At 58.7% G+C, this 21,611-nt stretch overlaps 1 protein-coding gene across 9 annotated transcripts in view; it reads right to left on the bottom strand.

Moving 5' to 3' along the window:
- The window catches only part of Nol4l (nucleolar protein 4 like), a 115,965-nt gene that overhangs the window by 1,030 nt on the left and 93,324 nt on the right, over positions 1-21,611 (bottom strand). For all 9 annotated transcript variants that reach the window (XM_090352165.1, XM_090352173.1, XM_090352167.1 and 6 more), the window contains 6 exons: positions 20,414-20,555; positions 5,804-6,081; positions 4,031-4,216; positions 3,760-3,951; positions 3,450-3,572; positions 2,811-3,009 (listed from right to left, as the gene is read on the bottom strand). In XM_090352165.1, the coding sequence (XP_090208291.1) occupies positions 2,811-3,009; positions 3,450-3,572; positions 3,760-3,951; positions 4,031-4,216; positions 5,804-6,081; positions 20,414-20,555 (1,120 nt within the window). The remainder of the gene's footprint in view (positions 1-2,810; positions 3,010-3,449; positions 3,573-3,759; positions 3,952-4,030; positions 4,217-5,803; positions 6,082-20,413; positions 20,556-21,611) is intronic.

Raw genomic sequence — 21,611 nt, forward strand, 5'->3', positions numbered from 1 at the left:
TGGGAGGGTAAGTGCAATGAGAAAGTGCCAGCGCACCTCTAGGTCTGTGTGCCATTCTCCCCACAGGCAGGCTGGAAGAGGAGGTGTGCAGACGCCCAGCAAGAGCCGCTCTGTCTGAGGAGGACTGGGAAGCGGTGAAGGGAAGTGTGAGTCCTTGGGGAACCTCAAAGTATCACGTCTTTCCTCTGGACTGTGCCCCTGGACCAGGGAGGAGGAAGGGGGGCCTGAAGGGCAGAGCCATGTGCCCTCTGCTGGCAAATGGTGGCAGCACAGAGAGCCGACGGTTCTCTGCACACTGGGGCTGTGGTTTGGGATGGGGCCACCAGTCCATCTCCTCTAGGCCTTTCCAGAAGCATCTCTGTGAAGCAGGCTTTCTCTCTAGAATCAGGCAAATGGATGTGAGTCTTGCTCTGCCACATTTGTGGACGTCCCTCATCTCTAGTGGGCAGGAGCTGAAGTGAGGCCTGGGCGTGTGCAGCGCAGCTGGGCCAGGGTAGGCACCATTCCAGCAGACATGGAAGCCTGTGGAGCTAGAAAGGGCTGCTTGCAGGGCTTCAGGGGGGACACAGCCTGAGAGAGCTGGTGAGTGTGGGAGCAGGCCCCCTGGGAAGGCCTCCGTGCTGCTCCCTCCCAGCCTCCAGCAGGTTCTTACAGCGGAGAGGCTGGTCTGGGCATCTCCTGAGTCACCTGCAGGTTTGGGCTCTGAGGGCCAGGCTCACTCATTACTGCACCCTACACCGGCACTTGTAATTCTGTTATGAAGAGAGATGGCCAAGAGACCGCTAAGCCAGAAAGTAATACGAAAAAATATGGAATTACTGCTGCTAAAAGGAAGTTGGTGTGGCCCCTAACTGAGGAAAGAAGGCAGCGGGAGTCAATGACTGGAAAGCTTGTTCGTGGACCTGAGTGGAAAACGGGGCGACCATCAGGAAGTAGTCCTGGGAAGTAGAAGCAAGAATTCAGGGAGCAGTCGGAAGGAAGGCGTAGCTGTGGTGGCGGTTGTGGTAAGGGGAGGACCTAGAATGGTGGGAAGAGGTCTGGTTCCCGCTGGGGTGGCTCGGGTCCCCTTCGGGCAGTGTTTGGAGGTAGCCTATCACCTGTCATAGGGTGAATGGTGGGTCAGGGTCCCTGTCCTTCCTCCATCTCCAGACTTTGTCCTGTTCACCTGTTCATTTCTGTCCTCACAGCTTTCCTTCCTTCTATCCAGACTGCATTAAAGCCTGGAAAGGAGAAGATCTGTCTCCTTCAGCCAATCTGATCTGAAGACATGACCTGTGCAGGCTCTAGTTACTGCCAGAAGCTCTGGTTCCTGGTGATTGCCAGGAAGGGGGAGGGAGGCCAGTGGAGTGGACCTGAGCTAGCGAGGCCAGCCGAGAGCCTGATTCTATCTAGCCTGATTTACATCTCTAGATGACAACGTAATGAGCGCAGTGAAGGGCTCCAAGCCATTATTTCAGCCACCCGGCCCAGGCGGCAAACTGGGAGGGCAGTGGGGAGCGGCTGCTGTGAGCCACACGGCGCTTGTCTTCTCCTAGCTGACCGACACCCAGCGCAAGCCGCACGCTTCAAACGAGGCCCGGGGCTGACCTGGGTGAGGAGGCAAACGACCAAATTTCTGTCCCACCTACCTCTCCACCCACTGCTAAGGAACCAGGGCGTTCAGAAATGGGAGGTGGGTGCCTAGGGCGGAGTTGCCTGCCTCTTCTCACACCACCTCTGGCATCTTCTCTGGCCGGTGTGATTGGGGGGGCAGCTCAAAGCCTACACATCGTGAGAAGCAGGGAACCCCGACAGCCCCACTCAAGACAGTCCACGATGCATGGCATCAGATGGATGTTTGTCAGCCTCACATCCCCAGGTACCGGGTCCCCTGTACCACTCCTGCTGGGCCTCAGTCTCCCCCTGTGCACTTAGAAAGGGACCCACTTCAGATGCTCTAGGAAGGGGCTTGTGGGCAGGCCGCCAGCTACCAGGACTGTCACTCTACCCTGGCTATGCAAGCCCCTGAGGCCTGGCTTTGGGGATTAGGGCCAGGCAGCCTCTTATTTTAGGTTAAGAGGCATTAGGAAGGGATGAGGACTAAGCCAGGCAGGGCTCTTCCAGGGACCTGGGCTGGCTGGGGGTTGCAGGGTGGGTGCAGCTGGCCTGACCTCTGCTGGGCGATAGTCTCCTGCAGCCCAGGACAGAGCTTGAAGAATTCTCAGCTCTGATCAGTGGGCATCTAGGACCACTTCTCCCCAGCCTGTAGGAGGCCTGGCCTCTGTCCCTCTGTCCCCCTCCCTGGTGTCTCTGCCCCTTGACCTCTCCCTGGAATGGTTCTCACCACCAAAGCAGACAAAAGGATGGAGTCTAAGCGCAAATCACAACCCTGTATTACAAGCCTGTCAGGGTTGGTGTAGATGAGCCTCAGACCCCATTTTGTTGTCACGTAGGCCAGTACTACCCTTGTTCTCCCTCCCCCCCCCCCCCCGGCTAGTGCTCTTACCACAGCTCCATTTCCAGCTTTTTGCTGGATAAGTAGAAATAAGGAGTCTGCCTGGGCTCACTTCGAACCAAGATCCTCAGACCTCAGCCTCCTGAGTAGCTAGGAATACAGGTGTGAGTCACCGGGCCCTGGCCTGGAACTTCTGCTTACAGCAGTCTGCATTTTCCCTGCAGCCGAGCTGCTGACCCAGCCTAGGGCACAGAGCTGAGGAACCCAGTGCTTAATACGGCCCCAGTTCCTGGCCGTGCAGTCTAGGGACCGGCTACACTTGGGAAGTGGGAATGGCTACTACGCCCCTCCCGAGCCCTGCTTGGGAACCACTCACCGTTACTGTGATTTCCTGTCTGGAGGGAAGCAGGGGCCTGCAGGTTGCTGCCCAAGGCCCCATAGCTGCGGTAGCTGTAGTTGAGGCCGCCGTTGACGTACACGGGGTCCTGGGAGTAGGAGGCTGGCAGTGAGTAGGTGGAGTGGGTTATGGCTGCGGAGTCCCGGGAGTGCTGCTTGTCCAGGGCAATGGGCTCGTCCTGCAGAGCGACACAATGTTGTTGGGGAACAGGGCGGGAAGCTCTAGCCTTCACCCCAGAACCCAGGCAAAAAGCGGCAGCCCCAGGTTCCCTGGACCCAGCGTCCTGGCTTGCCGGCTGACTTGTCCCAGGGGATTTCCCTGCCGCTGCCCAGCCACTGACTCGGGATGAGGGAGTCCACACTGAGACAGGGTCTCGATACAGACGGGGCTGGCCTGGGATCCTCTCCCAAGTGCTGGGACGAAGGCGTTGTGCCACCCTGCCCAGGCAGGCTCTGGAGGCCTGCGGGGCCTCATGATGGACTCCTCCAGCCTTCCCTTTCCCTTGCTGCCCCTCACAGCTTGTCAGGACGAGCTTGTCTGGGGGCTGTTCTCCGTGCTCCCTCAGGGCCGGGGATGACAGGTGACCGGCCGCAGGCACGGCTGGCGGTGAGCGCATACCTGGGAGGACTGGTAGATCTCCAGGCGCATCCTCTTGGCTGCTTTTCTCGTCTCGCTCTCGCAGGCAGCGGCAAGGATGTTTTCTGCCATGGCGGAGGTCAGGTGGGGGGGCGTGGGTCTGGTCTGCAGGCAGAATGGGCATGGAGCAGGTGTTGGGGTTGGAGGGCCCCGAGCTCGACAGAGCCATGTCGCTTTCCTGTGCCTCTGCTGTGCAAGAGGGCTTCCGGGAGATCTGGGGTGGAGCGTCTAGCTGGAGGGGGAGGGGGCGGCGATGGCGTGGTGGCAAAGGGCAGCTGGGGCAGGGCCTCACCATCTCCATGCCGTTCTTCTTCATGCGGCGGCAGGACTTGAGGTAGGTGCGGATGCGCTTGCGGGCCCGCTCCTGGAACTCGGGGAACTGCCGACTGCACGACTCGATGATGGCCTGGATCTTCTCCTTGGGTTGCTTGGAGATGGGCACCATCCGGTCCAGGTTCTCATCCACAAAGAGCCGCACAAACATCTGTGGGCAACGGGGCTGTGGGAGGGGCTGTCTTCCCCCAGGACCTCCCCCCTCTGGCCTGGCCCTGCCTGGTGCTCACATTAAAGGCCTTGAGACGCTCCGGGTCCATGCCCTCCGAGTCATTCATCTTGTCATTGTCCTCGTGGTCCTCGTGGTCGTCGTCGTCGTCGTCCGCTGTGGGGGCCCGGCCCACTGTGAGGTCCTCAGGACAGCCACTGACTTCTGTCTTGATAGAATCATAGCTCCCAGAGCTGTAAGGAGGGGACTGGGGGTGGGGAAGAGCGACAGGGGACCCATCAGGTGTGCTGCCAGGTGGAGTTTGAGGATCAGGGTGGTGAGCTCATGACAGCCACAGCTTCAAGGCTCTGCGCATACCACCCCTGCTTCTGGCCATCTGCGAAATGGCGCGGCAATCCCAGCCCCGCTCGACGTGGGCTCGATGTGGGCGCCGTTAGGCGGTCTGACTACAGCCACAGTGGTGGCCTCTGAGGTCATTGTCCATCCCAGGACCACCACATCCTCTGCGGGAGAGAAAGGAATTCCCACCCCGTCCAGCCTCTTCTGGGTTTCCTCCCTGATCCCCAAGGAACTAGAACCCTGAGCTGACAAGTGAGCCATCGCCCGAGCAGTAGTGTGCTGTCTGTCGGGGCGGGGGAGAAACAGATGGGTGGAGGAGGGAGCCAGCCAAGGAGGCAGGTCCACGAGGCGGGGTGCCTTCCCCGCAAGGAGACACTAAGAATGCCACTGAGCGAGGGACCCAGCCTTCCTGGCACTGCCAGCGCTTCAGCCTTTCCATCCATCCCCTCGCACCTTACTCCACGGGTCCCTTGTCTGTCTCTCCTATTTTCCACCCCGCTCCCTATCAACTTGCCCACTGAGGCCCAGGTCCATGTCACCTTTCTCCTGTCCCTTTCCTCAGAATCTTGGTGCCATCTGCCAAGTGTGTGCCTGTGGCATGTCCTGGTGTCATGGTCCCTTGCCCGGAGGAGGTGGCATTAGTTGGGCTCAAGGGACACACAGCACATAGGCATTGACATCAGCGCTTCCTGAGAAAGAGCTGCGTGCCGACAGTCCCAGCCCAGGGCCTTGCCCTCCCCGTGTCCTGTCTGCTGACCAGTCTGTCCACACTCATGCGCGGACAGCAGAACCCTGCCCACCAGAGTCACAGTGCAGGGTCTAGCGATGGCTATCAGCGGGTTCTGTGACAACTGGTAGGTCTTGTTTCCAAAGTACCACTCAGCTAAATCCTTAGCCAGAAAGGGAGCAGGCAGGCAGGCAGGCAGGGGAAACTGTCCGAGGACTGCTGGAGAAATGGCTTCTCGCTTCCTACAACACGGCAATAAGACAAGGCTCTGCTTGTTCCTTGGACCTGCCGCTGACAGATACATGATGATAACGTGTCTCCATTTCTTTGTACCAAATTTTCCCATGGGACACTGAGCCACTGTGCCCTGGCACCCACGGGGCTTGCTCTATAAGGAGACCGGGACCACAGCAGAGGAAAGGCCTGCTTGGGGCTGTGAAGATGCTCCAGGAGTGCCAGGCTAGCTGTGCTACTGCAAGAGACCGTAGTGGACCCGAGGCAGCCGTGGGGGTAACTCCCTCGCCACGGCCTGCGTCCAAGGTACTACTTGCTGCTTGTTACCTGCTACTTGCTTTCCACGTGTTACTTGGGCCATTCTGTTTTCTTTTAGTACCCAGGTCTGAACCCAGGGCTTCTGGCTTGCCCGGTGGGTGCTGTGCTGCTTAAACCACGCCTCCGGCTCTACCTGCTGTCCCTCACAGTGGACTGGCCCAGGGGAGGGGCCTTATCACCTGCCATCTCCAAAGCCCTCCTCTACCCTCCACACACCTCGGGGGTGCTCTTCACCCCGTACTTGACCCGGCTCCGCAGCCCGTCGGGGCCGCAGCCGTCGGAGGGGTAGGAGGGCGTGCTGAGCGCCGTGCCGGGCGGGAGCTTGTCGCACAGGTTGATGGGCTGGTCCTCGGCGGCCGAAGCGAAGTCCATGGGCGCTGCGGCGCCGTTGCCGTTCATCTCGGGGAAGGCGGGGTCGCCCTGCGTGCTGCTGGACGTGGACGGGTTCAGAGTGGAGGAGCCATTGCCGCTGCCGCTCTCGGAGGAGGAGTCGTCTAGGAGGGAAAGCCGGGGGGGGCGGGGGTGAGAGGCCCGGCCCGCGCCCTCCGTCTCCGCCTCGGGACGGCTGGGTCTGGTGGCCTCGGCAGCCCCCACTCCGAGTACCTGCATGCTGCCCTCACAGAGCGGAGGAGGCTCTGCTCCCAGTGCTCCGAGACGGGGCCAAGGGGGGCATGGAGTCTAGTGGCCATGGCAGGGGCACCCAGAGACGCCACCCCCGGGCCCAGCCGGGGGGCGGGGGAGGGTCCCCGGAGCCCCCCGCGCATGCGCGCACCCCTGCCGCAGGGCGGCCCTCCCGCCCCCGGGATCCCCCGCCCCCGGCCACAGTGGGGCCCGAGGACGCCCCCAGCGGCCGGAGCGCGGCGCGGCGCCCCCTGCTGGAAGCGCCGCGCACGGCCGCGGCCGCGGGGCGCGGGGCCTGGGCCCGGCGGGGCGCCCCCTGCCGCGGGGAGTCCGCATGGCCTGGAGCTGGGCCGTCACCCTTCAGCTCCTGGGAGCCGAGATTTCTGGGTCCCACTCGCCGCTGCCTCCTGTCCCGCCTGATCGGCCGGGCCACGGGGTGGACGCTCCACGGCCCGGCCCGGCCTGGCCTGGCCTTCCCCGCGGTCAGGCAGCTGAGCGTCCGCGCGGCCCGGGCTCTGCCCCTGCACCCCGCGCGGGCAGCGTGGCCAGGGGAGCCCCGACCCGGTCCCAGGCCACCCTTCCCCCCAGACCCCAACCCCCACGCCCAGCCAGCAGATTATGAAGATTTAGTCCCCGGTGCCGGGTACTGGGCACGCGCGCCTCCCCGAGCGTCCCCATGGTGACCGAGAGGCTCCAGAGCCCCAGCCAATCGCTGGCCTCCCGGCTGCCTGGGGGGCGGGACCGGGCTGCCCATCAAGCGGCCGGGCCCTGGGCCAAGGGGGAGGGGAAAGCGCGGTGCGGCGGCACCCCTCCCCCTCGGCGGCCGCAGGTCCCCTGGGCCACGGCTTCCTGCCGGCTTCCTCGCCTCCCGAGCGGCCCGCGCCACAGCTCACCCAGGAGGCCCCGGGCCTTCTTCCTCCTGCCCGCGCCGCCCAAACAGATGGGTCTGGACGAATCTGTGGAATGAACAAGCTGCCTGGCACTATTTACTGAGCGCCCACTGTGTACCAGCCCTGTCCAGGTGGAGAGGCCCAAGGCCGAACCCTAGGGGCCGAGCGCGGGCGGGCACCTTGTGTAGCCCCGAGGGAAGTAACTGGATACTCAAAGCCTCTACCTGTCAAACTACACCCCACCCCCCTTCCCAGCGGCCCTCTCCCTCTTCCCCTGCCTTACCCCACCAGTGATCCACTGCCCACCTTCTGCCTACCCAGCCTAGGACTCCACTCTTTTTTTTTTTTCCCCTTTCAAATAATATTTATTCTTCAACAAAAGCATTTTTGAATAAGTGAATCAGAGTGAGTTTGAAAAAAAAATACCAATAATATATAGAGGTCTTAGGCCTCCACTCTTGACCACCCCTAGACCTTGGTCTCTAGGCTGTGCTTGGGCTCTGCCTGTCATCTTCCTCGGGCTGGGACAACTTTCATCAGCTGTTGAGGCTTGGCCCCGCCATGCTGCCTCAAGGGTCCTAGGAAGGAGGTGTTAGCTCTGGGTGGCTCCAAGCAGCCAGTACAGCTGAGGTACACTTGTCCTCTGCTGGGGCTGAAGGACAAGGCCGGATGCCCCTGGCCGGCCAGCTGGCTGAGCTCTTCCAGGTCTGTGCTTCGTTCACCCCACACCCAGCACTGCCCTCCCACAAGCCTCACCTGACCTTAGAAAGCCCTAGATTCTGCTCTGACAAGAAGCGCCTCGTCGGCACCACCCCAAATGGCCACTGCACTCATGGACATCAAGGCCCTCCAGCTACAGTGGCACGCCAGTGGCACGCCTGGCTTGGGACACAGCAGGGTGGACCCCTGCACTGTCTCCCTGAGATGGGCCTCACCACAGCTCGGGGGCTGCTGGGTGTGGTGGGCTCTCCCAAGACTCCTATCCCATTCTCATCAGCTGTAATGCAGAGGCTGCCAATGCCTTGGCCTCGTGCCACAACAGCAAACTCAGTCCTCTGATGCCACCTTAGTCTGGTAAGGGATGCATCAGGAGCCGGGACCTCCAGTGGCTGCAGACTCTCCTTCGAATGGAAACTGGAAATCGTATCACTATCCACATCTCCGAATTTAACAAAACTGGGGAATGGTTTTCACTGGCATTTTGAGAAGCCTCAAGAAATAAACAGGCAAGAAGTGGACAAGCTACACAATGAAGGATCCTTCGGCCTTTAAGAGTGAACGGAGCTGGGCATGTGCTGTGATGTGGACAAACACCACGCTCAGCAAGACAGGCCAGACAGGACAGGGTAAATGCCCACGAGGCTACTTATACAGAGGGCCTCAAATAGGCAGATTCACAGAGGCAGGACGTATCTGGAAGTTATCGGGGCAGGGTTAGAACTGAGCGGGGCTGTTTCAGTTTGAGGAAACAATGAGACTGATTGCGCAGCACTCAATTCCCTTGGTTTGTACACTTGAAGATGTGCCACCCGTGCTGGTTCATGTCTGCAATCCTAGCTACTCAGGAGGCTGAAATCTGAGGACCATGGTTCAAAACCAGACTGGGTAGGAAAGTCTCATGAGACTTTAATCTCCAATTAGCCTCCAGAAAACAGAACATGGAGCTGTGGGTCAAAGTGGCAAAGCACCCCACAACAAACAAAATAAAAACCATCCCCAAACCTTGTGTTGGGCCTACAGGCCTTCACTGATAAGCTATTTGCCCCACAGTTCACCCACACATCTGGGGCAGGGAAAATCCGGCAAACATACACTCACATTTGAGTGACAAGTCGCACTCAGGTGGCTGGAATCAGGTGGGCGAGCCACCCCTTACCCAGCCTGCCCCAGTGCCACCCGGAGCAGCCTGCCTCCCAGGGGCCTTTTCCCACCACAGAGAGTTGAAGCAGTGTGGTCACCGCCCCCTCCCTCCTTGTGCCTCGGTTTCCCTCTGGAATGGCTCTCACATGACTTAGAAGGTGCAGACCATCCTTGGCTCAGATGCTCGGAAAAGGAAGCCAAGGCAGTGACTTAGGAGGCAGAGACTGGCGCGCTGTGGTTTGAGGCCGGCCCAAGCCACGTTCTCAAGACTCCCACTGCATCAGTCTCGCTGGGTATGGTGAAGCACCCTTGTTATCGCAGTCCTAAGCCAGCCCCGGGCAAAAACACAAGACTATCTGAAAAATGAAGCAAAAAGGGACTGTGGATATAGGAATCATGTGTCCGAGCATGAGCCAAGCAAGCGTGAGCACTTGAGCTCAAACCTCAGTACTGCCAAGGAAGGAAAGGGGAAAGCTGGTTTCCTGCACCCCACAATCTCACTTCACTTCACCTCCAGCACAGGCACAAAGTCAGAGCTGGGCTCCACGGGCGTGGGGAGACACCTGGGGGGAGCTGGGTCTGCCCCATGCCTTCCTCTCTGTGTTAACACAGAGGCAGCCTGCGCTGGGCACTGCGGCCCAGGCTCCAAAGGACGGCTGCTGCCCATGGGTTCATGCTCCAGCGAGCAGGAAACCAAGCAGGAGGGCTCTTGAGGAGGCTGGGCTCCAATGAAGATGTCACCTGCCTCCCCCGCCTCCTCACCCTTCCCCACCCCAGCTCCCATCCCTCCAGGGCTAACTGAGCACCTCCCCCTGGAGGAAAGGCCTCTGCCTCTCCCTAGCCCCTTCCTGGCACCTCGGGGTGCCCCGAGCATGGGGAAGACCTGGGGCCAAGGTGCCGCCAGGGAGAGGTGGTTCCCTCTGCGCCTCAGCCCCCACCCACCCTCTGGCCGCACACGCCCTTCTGGCATACTTCCCACTACTGCTCATCCACCTAGGCCTTTGCACTACTGCAAAGGGGCACTGTCCAGGAGTTTGGGGTTTTTGCTCAAGGCTAGCACTCTCCATCCTCACTCAAATCTCAGCCTCCTGAGTAGCTGGAATTACAGGTGGAAGCCACCATTGCCCAGCTGTTGTCCCTCTCCTTGTCCCCCCCCCCTTTTTTTTGCCAGTCTTGGGGCTTGAACTCAGAACCTGAACACTGTCCTTGGGCTTTTTTCCTCAAGGCTAGCCTTCTGCCACTTGAGCCACAGCACCACTTCGGGCTTTTCTATGTATGTGGTACCAAGGAATTGAACTTGGATCTTCGTGCATGCTAGGCAAGCACTGTACCACTAGGCCAAACTCCCGGCCCTGCTGTCCCTTCTTGATACTACTCTCTCCTTGGCTCTCCCGAGGCCCTTCCCCTATTTGTCTAGGTCATTGTCTGCCTAACCCCTGCTCTGACATGCAGACACCCTTTTACCTGAATTTTCTCAAACTTATCATCTTCTGACAACGCTATTGGCTACTGGGCCTGGTCTGGGTTTGGCCCCCAGGTGTCAGGGGCCCTGGAGGCCCAAGGCTGTAGTAGGCCGGTCTTCATCACTCCAACCTTCCCATAAGCAACACCCCTTCCTCCTGGGCTCCCCGGAGTGAACACAGGCCCTGGGTGTGGCCACTCTGCACAGCCGGCTGCAGCCACTAGTGATGATGCATGCCAACCGGGACCCATAAGAGTTAGTCCCAGGCTTTCTCCACCTGGGTGCGGCTGAGTCTGCTGGGCAAGGGACAGACTGGCGCACACACAAACCCCTAAATCCACCTGTGCCTAAAGCCGAAAAAGGCCCTAGACTATTTCCTTATTGCCGAGCTAGCTGGAGGCCAACATGCATCACGTGTGCCTGGTCTCTGAGTAACCAGGGGCCCAAGACCAGCCCTGGGAACTGGGCTCCCTCCTCCCACGCCCATCCTGAGATTATTGGCCCCCACAGGCCCCCACCGTTGCAGAGTTTGGGGAACAGGGGACCCAGAGCTGGGACAGCTGGGCTCCAGCCCATTCCAAGTTCTTCCTCTCTCTGCTCTCCCAAAACCTTACATCCGAGAGGCTCTGAGGACCCCCTGAACACCTTAAACCCAGGCGGCACGCGTGGGGCCCAGCCGGGTGGCTGCATGGAGTCCTGTCTGCTCGACCTTGGGCACAGCCACCTCCTGGGATCCTCTTATCTACAGACCAGGGAGTTGCCGCTGACGCCCTCTTGGGCTCCAAGACTTTATGACTCTTTATGAAAACAGCCAGCTGGCCCCATGGCTCCAAAGGCTCCATGCCCAGGCCCTTCCAGGGTTGTGGCCTCCACCTAAGGCCATTCTTTTGCTGGGCCACAGGCTCTGGATGGACCAACCGAGACCTGGAGCTGAAGGTGGGGTGTCAGGGTACTCAGGACACCCCTCCAGGATAGGCAGCTCACCTGAAGCCAGCCTGTCAAAGCTCAGCACAGCACCACAGGCCACGACTGCCCCAGCCCCGACCCCGACCGCATGACCAGTTGCCCGGGAGGCAAGCAAGGAATACACACCCGCACATTTCTACAAAACCGGACCTCATCAGTTTGTGAGGATGGTTCCCCAGGTGGGCAGGACCTGGGTCCACCACCTGTCCCTGCCATGCCTGTGGGCAAGGAAGCCATGCCCATCCAATGTAACGTGGGGCAATGTGCTGCTATTCAAATGGGGGAATTAGTGATGAATGAGGGAAATTGTTCCTCCCTCTGTCCCGTCTCCAGAAGGAGACAAAAACTCCTTTTACCTCGGCAAACAATGCCCTTATGTGGGCGCCAGCACCCCGCAGCCCACACAGGCCCTGCTCTGTGCGAGCCACCAATCGCCACGCTGGGCTCTGGGGCCATAGCCAGGGGCATCCTATCCTGGTGGGCAACTGAGGCCAGTCCCCAGTCCAGGCTGAGAAGGCCCACCACCCGGGGGACTCCTGGCACAAGGTCACATGAGCTCATATCCACGGCTCCCAGGTAGCCTGCCTCTTGTGGCCAGAGGTGGGGCTGGTGGGGGCAGAGTGGCCAGCTGGTGAGGCCAGAGCAGCAGCTAGGCAGGGAGGAGCCATCAATAATTCACACACAAAAGCTGTAAGCTGGGGAAAAGGAGGGAAGGGCAGAGTGGCGGAGCCAGCCACTGGCTGCAGGCTGGGAGCCCTCCGGGCCTGAGGCCCTGCCTGCTCTGAGCTCTGGGCCCACAGCTCCCCATGGCTGTCCACCTGACCAAAGCCTGTGGCCTGTGCTCCTGTGCTGCCTGCTAGCTCTTCCTCTCAGAAGGCAGAGGGGTGAAGCAAGGGGAGTCCACCGTCCTTGGTGATGAAGTCTATATTCTCTGCCTGGCCTTCAGGCTGCTGCTCCACAGAGCAGCTTGGACAAAACACACCCCTGCTCACCCTATCCCCAGTGCTGCCTCCTGGGCAGCATGCCTTGCTGACCTGCCAACCTTCCTGACTTGCTCCTTAAGTGGGTGCCAACACCTAGGTCCTCAGAGGAGTGGTGCCGTCCACAGAGTGAGTGTCACACATGCAAGACCCAGCTTGCCAGCGCTGTATTTAAAACCTAAGTCAATGTCCAAAGCTGGACACTGATGGCTACACCTGTAGAGTCCTAGCCCCTCAGGAGGTGGAGACCTGAAGGTTCAAGGTTCAAAACCAGCCTGGGCAGACAAAGCTGAGAGATTCTTATCTCCAGTTAACCAGCAGAAAGCTGGAACTGGAGACGTGGCTCTCGTGGTAGGGTACCAGTCATGATGGAAACAAGTGTATAAGTCCAAGGCCCTGAATCCAAGCCTAAGTACCAGCAAGGAAGAAATGCATAAACCTATTAACAAATCAATTTGTTGAGCCCCCAACCCCACTCCAGTGGTAAGGAACAAGCCCAGGGATTACTGAAGGCAGGTGCTAGTGGTACACTCTTGTGATCCCAGTGCTCAGGTGGCTGAGACAGGATTTTGAGTTCAAGGTCATCTGTGAGATCCTCATCTCAAATTAAAATTTTAATCTAATAAATTCATATCTCCAACATTATTAGTAAGTACAGGGAGACATTTCAGCTTCTGCTTTTATGCCGGCCAAGGACACTGCTGTGCTTTCCCACAGGTTTACACCCTCCCTTCCCCAACACCGGGCAGCTGCTGGTGACAACTGCACCGGATGGCACAGAACTGGGCTTCCCCTCTAACTGGCACCGGCCCTGTCAGCACGGCCTTTGGTGTCCAAGCTGCAGGCGAGCATTTATCTGTCAGGGCAGGCTGTCCAAGGGGGGGGGGGGCAGGAGGACACACCAAGTTTGCAGTGGTCCTGGAGGGTGAGGTGCTGGCAATGTAGCTCCCAGGGGGCAGTCACCAGCCCTACCCCCAGTTCAAGTTCCCAGGGAGTGACCAGCATGGCCCTCCCCACCCCCACCCCACTTCCTGGATTCTCCTAACCCACCAGGTAGAGCCAGAGCAAAAGCTCTCAGTGTGGAGCTTTGATCTAACCTTGCAGGCCTAATGTGCGCCCTGCCCAGCCAGGTTTCAAGCACTGGCAGTGAGAAATAAACACGAGTTCAACATGCAAAGCTCTTGCCAAAATGCCTGCTCCCTGCTCCCCCCCGCCCCCGCCCAGTCCCTACAAGTCATGTGTCTGAGAGCAAACAGCCACTACAGGCCACCATGTGTGAATGATTCACGGGGCAGCGCCCTGCCTGGGAGCCTGTGTGGTGTCCCGGGCCTCTGGCAGGTCTTCCACCACCCTCCCGGAAGCTGGTCTAGGGTTGGTGCATCCCAGTCCTTGGGTCAGACTGGTGACGGCAGCATGGCCCTGGTCACTTCCGGGTTCTGGTGAGACAGGCCTAGGATGAGGGTGTCCCTTCTGCACACCCACTCCTTAGCACAGCAGGGCCATCCCAGCAGAAGGCTGGGAGCAGAGGCTCTGCATGTGCTCTGGATGAGGGGAGGTGGCCAGGAGCTGGGGCTCTGATCTGCCAGATAGCCTCACACAACCAGGCTAATCGTTGGGGGTTCTCCCTCATCTCCTCAAGCCCCAGTTTCTCCTGCCCTGGAGTCCTCACTAGGCATCTTCCCCCCCCCTGCCCCCGACCCCACCCCCGCTGTCAACTAGGACAAGGCCAGAGTTGTGTAGGCCCTGCCTCTTCGGGGGATAAAGGGGTCTCTCGGAGCTGTCTCCTGGTTTCTCTTACCATGGTTGGGCTGTAGCCAGCACAGCCCAGCATTGTCTGTCCTGCCTGCAACCCAGCTGATGATGGACATTTTCCTGTGACCTGGGACTGTCCTATGGCCTGCAGCCAATCCCTGGAAGGGCTGGGGCCCAAGCTCTCTGCTCCTGGTGGGAAGGAAGGGGAGGGGAGAAGGAAAGAGAGAGGAGGGGAGGGGAGAAAGCCACTATGGACAACTGAGCCTTCAAGAGAAACATACAGCTCTTGCTCTAGAAGGAGGGAGATGAACAGGGCCCAGGTCCAGTCTTTAGCCTCACCTGGGAAAAGTAGAGTCAGGTGACAGACAGGGTCAAGCTCAGAAGGTAAGGTACAGGGTGGAGGAGCTCAGCTTAAAAGACCACTGCAGAGCTTGGGGACTGCAGTCTGCACTCAGAAGACTGTGGCAGGAGGGTCATTTGTTCTAGGCCAGCCTGGTCTACCTAAAAGATTCAGTCTCATCAAACAAACAACAACCCACCCCTCCCCTTAAGGTAACAGTAGCCTGGGCAATGCTCAAACATGGGCGCTAGGTATCCATGGACTTCCTGTAGCAGGCCAGGAGTTTGGGGTCCCTGGTATGGAGATCCTAGGGATGGGCATGATAAAAGGGAAAACCAGAGATGGCCAAGGCGAATCCCCAGTGGCCCTTCCCCACAGGCCGAACAGCCTCCTGCCTGACCCCTTCCTCCTCTCCAGGAGAACTGTGGGGCCACCCGTGGTGCCTGCCCAGCAGCTGGCCTATAGCACACATGCCACCAGGGGCTACGTCTCGACTATGTCTCCTCAGACAGAAGTGCTGCTGTCCTGTAGACTGCCTGCCCACTGAGTGCTTGTGAGGAGAGTGGCCAGGTCAAGATGCAGGATCTTCAGGGACTCAGGGTCCCCAGACAGGCCCTGAGCAGGTTAGGGGGAGTGGGGCAGGAGTTCAGGAGGCGCGAGGGCAAGCTGTAAGTGTCCATGCCAAGCTGGCACAAGGGCTGGCCCTCCCAGACCAGCTGTCTGTCCTTTTTTTTTTTTTTTTTTGGAGATCTTCCGTAAAGTCCAGGCTGGCCTCTTATCTCAAGATCCTCCTGCTGCAGCCTCTTGAGTGCTGGGATTAGAGGGCTGCACTACCGTACAGGCATGTGATCTTGTTTCTTTTCTAAAGAAACAAGATTTTAGGGGTGAGAGGCACAGGTATGTGAGGAGGATGGAGAGAGCTGTGGTTGGAACCCCGTGATGCCCAGGAAGCTGGGGAGATGCGAGGGGGGGGTGCTGGGTCTACTGAAGGGCTTAGATCATCTTGGAGACTTGGAGGCCTCAGTGTCTAAGGGTCTCTGGCCCCAGGCTCTCAGCCTGAAGGCAGCAGTGAGCCAAGAACCTTGCTACCAGCCTGGCCACCTACAACCCTTCACCTTGTCCATACACATGAAGTCTTCAGTAGTACAGGAAGGTGGGCGCAGATGATCCTAAAACCAAGAGACTTGCCTAAGGCCACACAGCAAGGAGGTGCAGAGACAGGATCAGCACATAGGCTAAGGGAGCATAGGTGGGCCTGTATGAATCCTCAGAGTCTCCTTACAGAGACTAGGGAGAAGGGCACCCCAGGAAAAAGGCAGAGGAAAGGGTGTCCAAGGGGAGGGGTCCTTCCTGGCAGGGAAAAGGAAGACAGACCCCTATACACAGCCCGCCAGGACTGGCAGGCCCTACCTGCTCCAGGGGCTGCCTGGCAGCTCTGTGGGCATATCTGGGTGGTAGAAGGCCCCACCAAAGGGCATCAAGAGGCAGGAGAGCCAGGAGGCCTTAGTCTGCTGATAGACAAGTTTCTGAGAACACACCACTGCCTTGGTCAGCTGTGCCACAGACAGAAGCCAAGGCTCAGAGAGGGCAAGCAGCGTGTCTATGAACTCACTGTAGGGCAGGGGCAAGGCTGGCACTGTTCAGCAGATCCAGAGCAGAGTGCTGGACAGAGTGCTGGGCTGCCCATGCCAGCCCAGAACCTGGCTGGTGCTTGGGCAGGTGACTCCAGCTCCCCGCAGTCCCAGCTTGTAAGCCATGAAATATACTTTCTTCCACAGGAACGGTCAAAGAGGCTTGGGAAGAACCCACCAACTGAGGTCTGGGCAAGTTCCTTTCCCAGTGCAGACACGGCCTCTGCTGGCAGTGGGAATGGTCAGTTCTACGCTCAGAGTCAGGGCTGAGTGCATGGTGGACTCAGGGACAACCTTTAAGTGCAATGGAGGCTCTGTCCCAGTGAGGGGTAGGACATACATGGCATAGGGGAAGGGTGGGGAAGAAAGGGTAACACCCTGAGAGACAGTGAAGCTTTGGGGAGCAAAGGGAGGGGGCTGGCAGCCAGATGGCACAACATGCAATGCTTGCACCTGACTCCAGGGTTCCCAGAGCCTTGGTAGAGCCGGGGGACCCCTCAGTGCTGGTGCCTGGCCTCAGGCTGATTTGGCATTGGGCACAGGGTAGATGGGGGTTTCAGGCTGGCAGTAAGTACTGCCAGAGGGGACATGGGATATGATTCCATGGCCTGTGGGCCCCAGAAGCCAGGATATAGCGGTTTCATCTGAGGAGCACACATGGTGGGGCTGGGCTGGAGGACTGGATGCTCCTCCAGCACCCCAACAACCTGTGCTGTAGAAGGCGGAAGCAGGATCTTCTGCTGTGCCCTTGTGCTGGCTTCCTGTCTGCCTGGGAGGTGAGTAATGTCCGCTCCCTGCCCCCATGCATCCCTTCTGGAGGCCAGGCCTCACATTTTCCGTTCAGGAAGGGGCAGAGTGAGGGGCTGGGGAATGGAAGGAAGGAGGGGCCAGCAGTGGGGACTGGGTCCCTGTCCTGCTATGAGTGGTCTTAGGGGGATGGCCTGGTGCACCTGCTGGGGGTGTGTGGCTCAGATTCACCTTCCGCCACCCTGTCACTCAACAACCCCTCTCCACGTGCTCACTCCATGCCCTGCTCCCACGTACATGGGCCCTGCCCACCTGGGAGAAAGCCCAGACAGGGGGTCTGGAGGGACTTTGAATGGTGTTGAGCAGAGGTGGCAGGAGAAGCCAGTCTGCTTTGCCCTGGGCCTGCAGGAGCAGGGACCTCCCGTATGGTCCCTTTGCCTACCTTGGCCTCCCACTCCTCCTCCCTGGTTGGGCTCCCAGTCTCCATGGTAAGACAGGCCAGATCCATGTCCTCGCACAGGCAGCGTGGCTCAGGCGGAGGGAGGGCAGGGGAGCAGTGCTACTGTCCCTTATGGCTAAAAAGACTCAGTTGCCACCAGCAGTCTGGGAGAGTAAGGCCCCAAGGCAGGGACAGGAGGTGGCGAGGGGTCCCTAAGGGGCAGGACGACCTGCAAGACAAGCCCCTAGTCACTTGGGCTGCAAGGTCCAGCCACAGGCTGGCACTGCCAAGCCCGAGGTTCCATCTTTCTCTGTTAAAAATTAAAAAGGAAGGGGGTGTAGTGGCACATATCTGTAGCCCCAATAGTCTGAGGCAGTAGAACCACAGCGAGGCCAGTCTGGACTACACGAGATTCTCAAAAAAAATTTTTTTTGCTGTTTTTGTTTTAAATAAAATAAGAAAGCCCTAACAAGCCAGGCTCTGGTGGTTCACATCTGTAATCCTAGCTACACAGGAAGCTGAGATCTGATGGTCCCAGTTGAAGCCAGTCCAGGCAAGGAAATCTGTGAGACTCTAATCTCCAATTAATCTCCAAAAAGCCAGAATAGAAGATGTGGCTCGAGACAGAGTGTTAGCCTGGAGTTTTGACAAATCTAAGGTACCCAGGCCCCCAGTACCAACCCATACCACACACACCCTTCACCTCTTAAGGGGTGTGCTTCTCCAGTCACTCGGGATGTGTCACCCGGCTGGTCGTGGTGGTGGGATTATGAACCAACACAGGCCTGGGAGCCCTGAAGCTCTGTACTTCTGGGGGGTGGGAGGAGCCAGTGCTTGGGCTGGGGAGCTGTGTGGGGAACAAAGAGCCCGGCTTGTCCCCAACCAGGACTGGACCTCTGCCCCTTTGGATGGCATGCTCAGAGGCAGCTCTTTGTATATGCAACTCCACTGGGCACTAGAGCAGCAAACACCCAGCAGATCCCAGACATATGGATGGACTTAACAGAGACCAAGACATGGCGGGGGTGAGGAAGGCATCAGATATCTATCTGTCCCATGTGTCCCAAGCCACACATCAAGATCCCCCTCCTGGGCTGGTAGGGCTGAATTCACAGGCGTGGTCCTGAAGCTGGATACAGAGCACAGGGCTGCCCTGGCCTTAGTCTGTGAGCAACAGGGGATGTGAGAACACCCGGAACCCCACAAACCCAGCTCACTAAATGGAAAGCTGGGCCAGGACTCTACGCTGTGCTGTTGTTTTTACACACAGCCAGAACTGTTGGGAACTCTTGGGCATGCATGCTGGTCACAAGAGACCCAGACAGGGCCTCTGCAGGGCCCGTAGCCCTACACTGGGTCCAGGCCAGTCCCTGGGGAACATATCAGCCCATAGCCTCCAAATAGCTGCTGATTGAATAATTCAATTACTGGTATCATAGACAACACCATCTCCTCTGACCCCCGGCTCCAGCTCCTGCCATCCACCCAGATAAACACTCTCATCCTGTCAAGGGCCAGCCTGCCTCAGTCCTGTAACAGAGGCTGCGAGGGGCTGGGGGCTCTCACCCAAGATAGCCACAGAACAATGAACCCAGCAGCCTCTGCCTCTCCCAGCCCCCACCCCCACTGCAGCATCAGTGGTGCCAAGGATACCCTAAGTCCCCACAGACTCTACATTCTGCTGCCAACTTGCAGACCTGAAACCTTCCGATCTCCCAGGAAGTGTGTTGACAAGAGACCACTCCCAAGGATGATTGTGAGAACTATGCCACAAGCTTCTTGGGAATATATTACTTTGGACTTTAAAACGTTCTAGAGCCTTCTTGGGAAGGTAAAAACCAGTGGTCTTGGCATGCTTTCTTTTAGTGTGGCTAAAGGCACAGATGAAGATGGAGGTCAGCTGCTGGGCACAGAGGAGGACAGAGGTCGGCCACTGGGCACAGAGCCCCAGAGCCCCCAGCGCCGTGTGTCCTTCCCCCATCCCCAACCCGTGGGAACGCCGGAAGGCAGCAATGGTCTGGAAGGCTGGAGGCACGAGGGGGTCTCGCTGACCTCACAAGGCATTTGAGGCACAAAAGCCTTTTCATTCCCAGCCTCGCACCCCACTCCTCACTCACTCAGCCAACTCTGGGATCCCCAGTCCCTGAGCCAGACACCTCCAGCTGCCTGTAGGCTGAGGCTCCTCCCAGACAAAGCCAGATTCAGGCTAGGAGGGCAGGCAGCAGAGACAGGCGTGCGAGTTCTGCCATGGAGATGAACTTTGACCCAAGCTGCAGAGCTCCTACCCCTTATTTACTCTTTAAGGCTCACCCTTTTTGCAGAGTTAACATTACACCCCCCCCTCTTTTAACCCTACACCTCCCTTTCACATTCCAGGCTTTGGCCTTTGACCCCTCCTAATTGCTGATTCCTACACCCCACTTCTTTGAAGCCCAGCTTTGGGCTCATCCCCCAGTCACCTTCTCCCAGAGAATCCAAGAAATCAGAACCCTACCAGGTACTCAGACTACATGTACAACCTCTGTGTCCTCAGCCCTGTGAAGCCAGGCAGAGGCCTGAACCCCAGAGCCAATCCCCAGATTCCACATGGGAGCTCAGAGCGGGCCTCTAGAGTCTGACTTCTGACCCTAACACTCCAACCCTGAGAAATACGCTGGAGGAGGCAGCTTGGCTCCCTGGGCATGGTCTCAGAGGCTGGGGCCTGGTACTGCCTGGTCACTCCGCAGGTGATCCTGTTCTGTAGCCAGCCTCATCAGAGCCACAGGAACTCTGAGACACAGAAAGGCAGCTCACTTGTTCACTGCCGCTTGGGTCAAGCGCATTGTTAACGTTCCCAGACCAAGTCGCGATGATTTTAAAATCCATGTCCCACAAGCCCAAGCGCTGGCGCTCACAGACAGGAGCAGTGGCGCCCAGGTCACCTGCCCCATCATCTCCATCCAGTCCTTTCTTTGGGAAGAGTGGCTTGCTCTCTGGACCAGGGGCTGCGGACCACAGGGCCCAGAGAAACACGAAGAACACTGAGCTGCCTCTAAGTCCAGCTGGGCTGCCTTGGCCAGATCCCACCTCCCAGAGCCTGTTCAGGTCACCAACAGAACGACAAGGCAGCCCTCTCCTGCCCACTGCCCAGGCACTCACCATCCTCTTGGCTGTGGAGGTTCTGTGGACTCCGCATCCTCTCGTCCTGGCTGGGACTCAGGCTGGAGGCCAGGTGGGGGTCAGCTGACATCCATGTGGAGTCATTCATATCAAAATCTTCACTGCTCACAGAAGTCTCATCCTGAGCAGGAACAAAGGAGGTGGGTGTTCAACAGGGATGGGCTACTTGCGGGGGGGGGGGGCGGGGGACTTAGAAGTGCCTTAAGCAGGCACAAGGAACCCCTAAACCCTGTAGTAAGGGCTGGGTGGTACTTTGCCTGCCTCCATGGAAGTGGCCAGGGCTCTGGTTCCTGTCGGAAGCCAGAGCTGAGGGCCCGCACTGTCTGTAATTGAAGACAATTACGAGGTCTCGTATCCTGTGGGGCGGATGGCAGGGCCTGGCTCTTACCCTTGTGAGCCAAGGTTGAAACAAGCCTCGTAAACAAGGGCCCTGACTGGCTACCACTTCCCAACCACAGAAGCCTAGGAAAGAGGTCTCTGTGGGCCACATAGCCAGCACTGGTAGCTGGACACGCTGGGCGCCCCCACCAGGGCTCCTAGAGAGCATGCATGGAATTCCTTTCTCCCACTCCCCCAGCCCAGAGGACATTTCTGTCTTCCTCCTTCCTAACCTTTGCTGTGCTTCAAAGATATGCTCTTGGGTGGCTTCCAGAGCTGAAAAGGCCAGCCCCAGAAGTGTGGAGAAGGAAGGGGGTGGGGCAGGCCAGGGTTTGATCAGATGGGAGGGGGGGCTCAAGTGCCTGAGGTGGGGGTGGGGGGCGCCAGGGCCTTCCAAACAGCCGGATGGCCGGCTCCTTTCCCCTCTCAGCTGGTCAGTCATCCGGGAACCCCCGGGGCGGGGCCCCTTGAATCCAGCCCTCCAGCAGGAAGGGACCCCACCTCCTTCTAACCCAGCCTCTTTCAGGAGTAGTAAGCAACTGTGTTTGGGAACCCACTGCAAAACACAGGAAAGATGAGCCAGCAGCTCCACACCCAGAACTAGCCTGGCCTCCTTTTCTCCCCAGCCCCAGAAAGATACAATGGCCGCTGTGGGCCCACAGCAGAGCAACCCCCAAGCCTCCCCTCCTCGGCCCCCTCACAGACGTCTCTTTTATGGTGAGCAAATACACTTTGGTTTGAACTTTCTTCGGCTGCCTTCCCAGAGGCAGACACATCTGCTCCAAGTGCTCAGGAACAG

This window comes from Megascapheus bottae, chromosome 18 (assembly GCF_031878675.1).
Source record: "Megascapheus bottae isolate mThoBot1 chromosome 18, mThoBot2.hap1, whole genome shotgun sequence".
NCBI lineage: Eukaryota > Metazoa > Chordata > Mammalia > Rodentia > Geomyidae > Megascapheus > Megascapheus bottae.